General features: G+C 42.0%; 1 protein-coding gene across 1 annotated transcript; it reads right to left on the bottom strand.

The window, feature by feature from the left end:
• Positions 1-6,655: 6,655 nt before the first annotated feature.
• Positions 6,656-7,513, bottom strand: LOC118366533 (potassium voltage-gated channel subfamily E member 2-like). Its single transcript, XM_035749151.2, has 2 exons — positions 7,286-7,513; positions 6,656-7,080 (listed from the first exon to the last, which is right to left on the bottom strand). The coding sequence occupies exons 1-2, from the start codon at positions 7,322-7,324 to the stop codon at positions 6,736-6,738; spliced, it is 384 nt and encodes a 127-aa protein (XP_035605044.1). The 5' UTR covers positions 7,325-7,513; the 3' UTR covers positions 6,656-6,735.
• Between the last annotated feature and the right edge of the window lie 202 nt (positions 7,514-7,715).

Genomic DNA, 7,715 nt, shown 5'->3' on the forward strand with positions numbered 1-7,715 from the left:
ACTTTTTTCACCACTGCAATTGAGACATGGATTGTGTATAGCTGTGGCCAACATTTTTGAGAATGACACAATTATGAATTTTCACAAAGTTTGCTGCTTCAGTGTCTAGATATTTTTGTCAGATTTTACTATGGAATACTGAAGTATAATTACAAGCATTTCATAAGTCTCAAATGCTTTTATTGACAATTAAATGAAGTTGATGCAAAGAGTCAATATTTGCAGTGTTGACACTGCTTTTTCAAGACCTCTACAATCCGCCCTGGCATGCTGTCTATTAACTTCTGGGCCACATCCTGACTGATGGCAGCCCATTCTTGCATAATCAATGCTTGGAGTTTGTCAGAATGTGTGGGTTTTTGTTTGTCCACCCGCCTCTTGAAAATTGACCACAAATTCTCAATGGGATTAAGGTCTGGGGAGTTTCCTGGCCATGGACCCAAAATATCGATGTTTTGTTCCCTAAGCCACTTAGTTATCACTTTTGCCTTATGGCAAGGTGCTCTATCATGCTTGAAAAGGCATTGTTCGTCACCAAATTGTTCCTGGATATTTGGGAGAAGTTGCTCTCGGAGGATGTGTTGGTACCATTATTTATTCATGGCTGTGTTCGTAGGCAAAATTGTGAGTGAGCCCACTCCCTTGGCTGAGAAGCAACACCACATATGAATGGTCTCAGGATGCTTTTCTGTTGGCATGACACAGGACTGATGGTAGCGCTCACCTTGTCTTCTACGAAGAAGCCTTTTTTCCGGATGCCCTAAACAATCGGAAAGGGGATTCATCAGAGAAAATGACTTTACCCCAGTCCTCAGCAATCCAATCCCTGTACCTTTTGCAGAATATCAGTCTGTCCCTGATGTTTTTCCCGGAGAGAAGTGGCTTCTTTGCCGCCCTGCTTGACACCAGGCCATCCTCCAAAAGTCTTTGCCTCACTGTGTGTGCAGATGTACTCACACCTGCCTGCTGCCATTCCTGAGCAAGCTCTGTACTGGTGGTGCCCATATCCCGCAGCTGAATCAACTTTAGGAGACGGTCCTGGCGCTTGCTGGACTTTCTTGGGCGCCCTGAAGCCTTATTCTCAACAATTGAACCGCTCTCCTTGAAGTTCTTGATGATCCGATAAATGGTTGATTTAGGTGCAATCTTACTAGCAGCAATATCCTTGCCTGTGAAGCCCCTTTTGTGCAAAGCAATGATGATGGTACGCGTTTCCTTGTAGGTAACCATGGTTGACAGAGGAAGAACAATGATTCCAAGCACCACCCTCCTTTTGAAACTTCCAGTCTGTTATTTAAACTCATTCAGCATGACAGAGTGATCTCCAGCCTTGTCCTCGTCAACACTCACACCTGTGTTAATGAGAGAATCACTGACATGATGTCAGCTGGTCCTTTTGTGGCAGGGCTGAAATGCAGTGGAAATGTTTCTGGGAGATTCAGTTCATTTGCATGGCAAAGAGGGACTTTGCAATTAATTGCAATTCATCTGATCACTCTTCATAACATTCTGGAGTATATGTAAATTGCCATCATACAAACTGAAGCAGCAGACTTTGTGAAAATTAATATTTGTGTCATTCTCAAAACTTTTGGCCACGACTGTATGTATGCCATTCAGAGGGTGAGTGGGCAAGACAAACCATGTAAGTGCCTTAAAACGGGGTATGGTAGTAGATGCCAGGCCCACTGGTTTGTATCAAGAACTGCAACCCTGCTGAGTTTTTCACTCTCAAAATTTTCCCGTGTGTATCAAGAATGGTCCACCACCTAAATGAAATCCAGCCAATTTGACACAACTGTGGGAAGCATTGGAGTCAACATGAGCCAGCATCCCTGTTGGGCCAGACAGGGATAAGAAATGTTGCTTGAACTAGTCTAATATATGTGATATCTGAGGTTCTGCAGCTATTAGAACATGATGCACAACAGGTTCTTATTAGATATTCACTAAGGTGTAATATTCATTAAGGTGTCAATTCATCTGTATTTACAATACCTGCTGAAAGGGGAGGTGAAGGAAACGTTTTCAACCCCAGAGCCCATCAGAGTCCACTCTCCACCAAGCTGAGAGGGAAATTCACTGGGAACATCACAACGGCATCCTCACATCATATGTGGGAGTGTGTGTGTTTGCATCAGAGCCCATCAGAGTCCACTCCCCACTGAGAAGGAAATTCACTGGAACCATCACACCAGCATTCTCACATCACTTTGTTTGTGTGTGTATGAAAGGTTATCATACATATTCAACACAAATAATAACAATCAACTGAATGTTTTATTTAATTGTATATGCAGTACTCTGTACAGTCAAGTGAGTGAGTCACTGACCAATGGTTTGTGAACGTAAACAATTAATTCCAAGATATTCCCGCTCATGGGGGGTGACGGTCCGGAATCAAACATGGTGGGAATGTGGTCTGAGCATGAACTAATGCTGTGTAACATACTGCAAACACAGACCCGACACATTCCACTCATACCATACACTCCTGACCAAACTATGGGTGGCGTGTCTGGGATTCAGAAGATTACAGAATGAATCCACAGAAAAAACCTCAATGGCAAAATTAAATATTTACCTCTCTTTGGAATCACAGTTTCGGACGAGCAGGCTATTTGGGGACATGGGAATCAGTGGACAGTCAATGGGGCTTATCATAAGCTCAGCTCACTTAGCTAGTCATTTTCCTCTCAATGTATTGTTTGGTATAACATTCCACAGCCAATGACGTGTTAGCAATGTACATAGTTTCTCCTATATGTGCAACATACTTGGTGGTGGTGATGTGGAAGGGATGAGGCAGTGATGTTGTGAAATAGTTATTCACGGGACAGAGAAAGGAGAACACACACCCACTGACATACACTACCAGCCAAAACATTTGGACACACCTACTCATTCAAGGGATTTTCTTTATTTTTAGTGTTTTCTACATTGTAGAAAAATAGTGAAGACATCAACACTATCAAATAACACACATGGAATCATGTTGTAACCAAAAAGGGTTAAACAAATCCAAATATATTTTATATTTTTCAAAGTAGCCACCCTTTGACAGTTTGCTTATCCAACGCTATTGAAGGAGTTCCCACATATCCTTGATTACCTGCCCTATATATGTCATTCCCTGGTCTGTGCGTTGTTCGTGTTTCGTACTGTTTTTCTCTTAAATGATTCACTCCCTGAACTTGCTTCCCGACCTTCAGAGCACACATTACAACAACAAGTAGGTCACATGCCATGAGATGTTGCTTTGTTTTTTAAAACCAGGCTGTTCACTTGCGCTATGTAAGATGGAAGGGAGTTCCATGCACTCATGGCTCTGTATAATACTTGTACTTTTTCTTGAATTTGTTCTGGATCTGGGGACTGTGAAAAGACCTCTGGTGAAATGTCTGGTGGGTAAGTGTGTGTGGGCCAGCGCTGTGTGTATTTGCCATTGCAAACCATTTGGAATTTCCAACACATTGTTTCTTAAAAACACACAAGAAGTGACATAGTCAGTCATTCCACAACTCTTAGCCAAGAGAGACTGGCATGCATAGTATTAATATTAGCCTTCTGATTACAATGAAGAGCAAGACGTGCCGCTCTGTTCTGGGCCAGCTGAGCGGGATCGACTAGGTCTTTCTTTGCTGCACTTGACCATATGACTTGACAATAATGAAGATAATATAAAAACAGAGCCTGCAGGATTTGCATTCGGAAAGTCTTCAGACTCCTTATTCTAAAATGTATTAAATTAATGTTTTTCCTCATCAATCTTCACACAATACCCCATAATGACAAAGTGAAAACAGGTTTTTAGAAATGTTTGCAAATGTATTAAACCTAAAAAAAAAGAGAAATACCTTACGTACATAAGTATTTAGACCCTTTGCTATGAGACTTGACATTTAGCTCAGTGTCCTGCTCGTCTGAATGAATGGACCAAGGTGCAGCATACTTAGAGTTCCGCATGTTTAATAAATATGAAACTCACCAAAAACGATACAGAAGAAAACTAAACGTGACGTTCTAGGCTGCTCACAGGCAGCTACACAAAAACAAGATCCACAAAGCACAAAGGGGAAATGGCTGCCTAAATATGATCCCCAATCAGAGACTATGATAAACAGCTGCCTTTGATTGGGAACCATACCAGGCAAACATAGAAATATAATCACCTAGATGACCCACCCTAGTCACACCCCGACCTAACCAACATTGAGAATAAAAAGCTCTCTATGGTCAGGGCGTGACAGTACCCCCCTATGTTTCAGTGTTACTTGCCCCGAAGCGAGCATAGAAGTTATTTAGCCCGTCTGGTAGGCTCGTGTCACTGGGCAGCTCTCGGCTGTGCTTCCCTTTCTGGTCTGTAAATAGTTTGCAAGCCCTGCCACATCCAACGAGGGTCAGAGCCGGTGTGGTACGATTCGATCTTTGTCCTGTATTGATGCTGTTTGATGGCTCATCTGAGGGCATACAGGGATTTCTTATAAGCTTCCATTTTAGAGTCCCGCTCATTGAAAGCGGCAACTCTAACCGTTAGCTCAGTGCGACTGTTGCCTGTAATCCATGGCTTCTGGTTGAGGTATGTACGTACAGTCACTGTGGGGACTAAGTCATTGATTCACTTATTGATGAAGCCAGTGACGGATGTTTTGTACTACTCGATGCTATCGGAAGAATCCAGGAACATATTCCAGTTTGTTCTTGCACAACAGTCCTGTAGTTTATTATCTGCTTCATCTGACCACTTTTTTATTGACCGAGTCACTGGTGTTTCCTATATATTTTTTTGCTTGTAAGCAGGAATCAGGAGGATAGAATTATGGTCATATTTGTGCGGGTCTCTGTGTGTGGAGTAAAGGTGGTTTAGTTTTTTTCCTCTGGTTGCACATTTAACATGCTGATAGAAATGAGATGAAACTGATTTAAGTTTCCCTGCACTTAAGGCTCCGGCCACTAGGAGTGCCACCTCCGAATGAGCGGTTTCCAGTTTGCTTATGGCGTTATACAGCTCATTGAGTGCGGTTTTAGTGCCCTCATCGGTCTTTGGTGGTATGTAGACAGCTATGAAAAATACAGATGAAAACTCTCTAGGTAGATAGTGTGGTCTACAGGTTATCATGAGATACTCTACCTCAGGTGAGCAAAACCGTGACACTTCCTTAGATATTGTGCACCAGCTGTTGTTCACAAATATACATAGGCCACCGCCCTGTGTCTTACCAAAGGCTGCTGTTCTATCCTGCCAATAGAGTGTATAACCTTCCAGCTGTATGCTATTAATGTCGTTGTTCAGCCACGACTCGGTGAAACATATGATATTACAATTTTAATGTCCTTTTGGTAGGATATACGTGCTTTCAGTTCGTCCCATTTATTTCCCAGCGATTGAACGTTGGCTAACAGTACGGATGGCAAAGGCAGATTAGACACTCGTCGCCTGATCTTCACAAGACAGCCCGATTTCTTTCCGCAAAATCTCAGTTTCTTTCTCAGTGCATGATGGGGATGAGGGCCTGTTCGGGTGTTTGGAGTATATCCTTCCTGTCCAACTCATTAAAGAAAAAATATTCGTCCACTTCAAGTAATCGCTGTTCTGATGTCCAGAAGCTCTTTTCAGTCACAAGAGACGGTAGCAGCAACATCGTCTACAAAATAAGTTACAAACAATGTGAAATAACAAACAAAATAGCACGGTTGGTTAATAGCCAATAAAACAGCAGCCATCCTCTCCAGCACCATCTATTTATTATATTACACAATGTTTTGGGTCATTGTCCTGGTGCAATGATCAAAATTACAGACCTCTATATGCTTTGTAAGTAGGAAAACCTGCAAAATCGGCAGTGTATCAATAAATATATACAGCCTTATTCTAAAACTTATTAAAATGTTTTTTTTTCTCCCCCCAATCAATCTACACACAATACCCCATAATGACAAAGCATTAACATGTTTTTAGAAATGATATATTATATATATGTATTGTGTGTAGATTGATGAGGGAAAAAACATTTAAATACGTTTTAGAATAAGTCTGTGACGTAACGAAATGTGAAAAAGTCAAGGGGTCTGAATACTTTCCGAATGCACTGTGTGGAGACTGCGTAGTGCCAACAATATGGGGTTAAATACATCTCAAATATAGGACAGATACTTCAGAACAAACTTATTTTAGATTTTGTTTTGGGTTGGGCTATCTGTTGTTCCATGTAGTGAATATGTTATTTAATGTGTTTGTAGGGGCTAGTAGCAGTAAGGCCAAATACATATATGTTATACTTTAAGGGGTCTTAAAATTCTAAATAAAATAGCAAAATGATTATTGGTATGAGCTTAAAACAATTCCATATTGCTTAGTAGAACCCTCCCCTGGCTTAGATTGGGTTTAGACTCTTATTTCATTTTTTTTGTTGGTAGGACTGTGTGTATGTGCTGCCCTCTACTGGGCACTCGTGGTTTGACAGCCCAATTACAGTCCCTACCTCTTTAGCACAGACAATTAGACTCCTAGTCAGAGGTCAGATAACCACATCAGTAATGACAGAACCACTACTTTATTTTGATTACTATCCATGATCAACATATTAGTTATACAGTCAGTACAACACTTTTGTTACTAATACCATAAGATTATTTGACTTTAGAACCATTGCGTGTCTGTACGTGAGTGTTTGTGTGCCTGTGTGTTTGTACATGGTATATGTGTGTGTTGGGTATGGCGTGTGTGCATAGAAATTAGGTTGGTTGGCTGTGGGGTTGTGTATGACGCCGCTCTGCTCTTGAAGTTGGGCCAGTCCAGTCCTCTTCAATGTATTTGTGGTAGGGGTCGTCCGAATGCTTGCACTGCTTCAACTTCACCGTGCTCACCAGGATCGCCATGACGATGAAGGCAAACATTCCGATCATCACTATCAGGTACCAAACGACGTTCCTGAAGTTCTCCTCTGCCAGAGTGTTGTCCAGAGCCTGTTCTGCCTTTGAGGAGTTCCGGCTCCAGTTGTCAAGGTAACGGCCTAGGGCATGGGTCAGAGAGTCCACCAGGTGGAGGGTCCTGTTTGACCAATTAGGCAGCATGATCACCTGGTGGGTGGGGTAAGCATAGATTGAATGGGATCAATGGCAGAAGAGAAGACATTGACATTGTACTGTCTTTCCATGATCTGTGCGTTGAATCTTCACATAAGAACAAAAACAAGCACACACACAGACAACACATTATATACAGAATCAGACAAACAGTGAAGCTTCATACTGTCCAGTTATGACTTTAAAAAAGAAATCTGACCTGTTCAGGGTTTCCAGGGAGGTCAGAGAGAGGTTCCATTCACAGGCGTCGATATAGAGGCAGATAGAGGTCCTGGAGAGGGGAAGCACCATGAGAAAGAGACAAATATCCTACCACACAACCAACCACCTAACCAGTCAACCTCAGCCTAGGACAGAGCCAGTTACAAAAATTAACAATACTCATATTTTATGTACAGTGTTTGCCTGTGTGTGTGTGTTTCTGATGACCTTGAGAAACAGCTGAAATGAAAAGGGGAGCAGTGTTGAGGGTCACTCTCACCCTGCCACACACACACACAAACACACTGTAGCCTACGGTTTAATTTTTAACAGCAGCACTGCTATCAATTGTGGAATGTGTTCTAATACTTAAGAAGTCCACATGGGGGCAGGCAGTACCACGATACAAAGTATCAAGTTTCATGCAC

Source organism: Oncorhynchus keta, chromosome 34, assembly GCF_023373465.1.
Source record: "Oncorhynchus keta strain PuntledgeMale-10-30-2019 chromosome 34, Oket_V2, whole genome shotgun sequence".
NCBI classification, from domain to species: domain Eukaryota; kingdom Metazoa; phylum Chordata; class Actinopteri; order Salmoniformes; family Salmonidae; genus Oncorhynchus; species Oncorhynchus keta.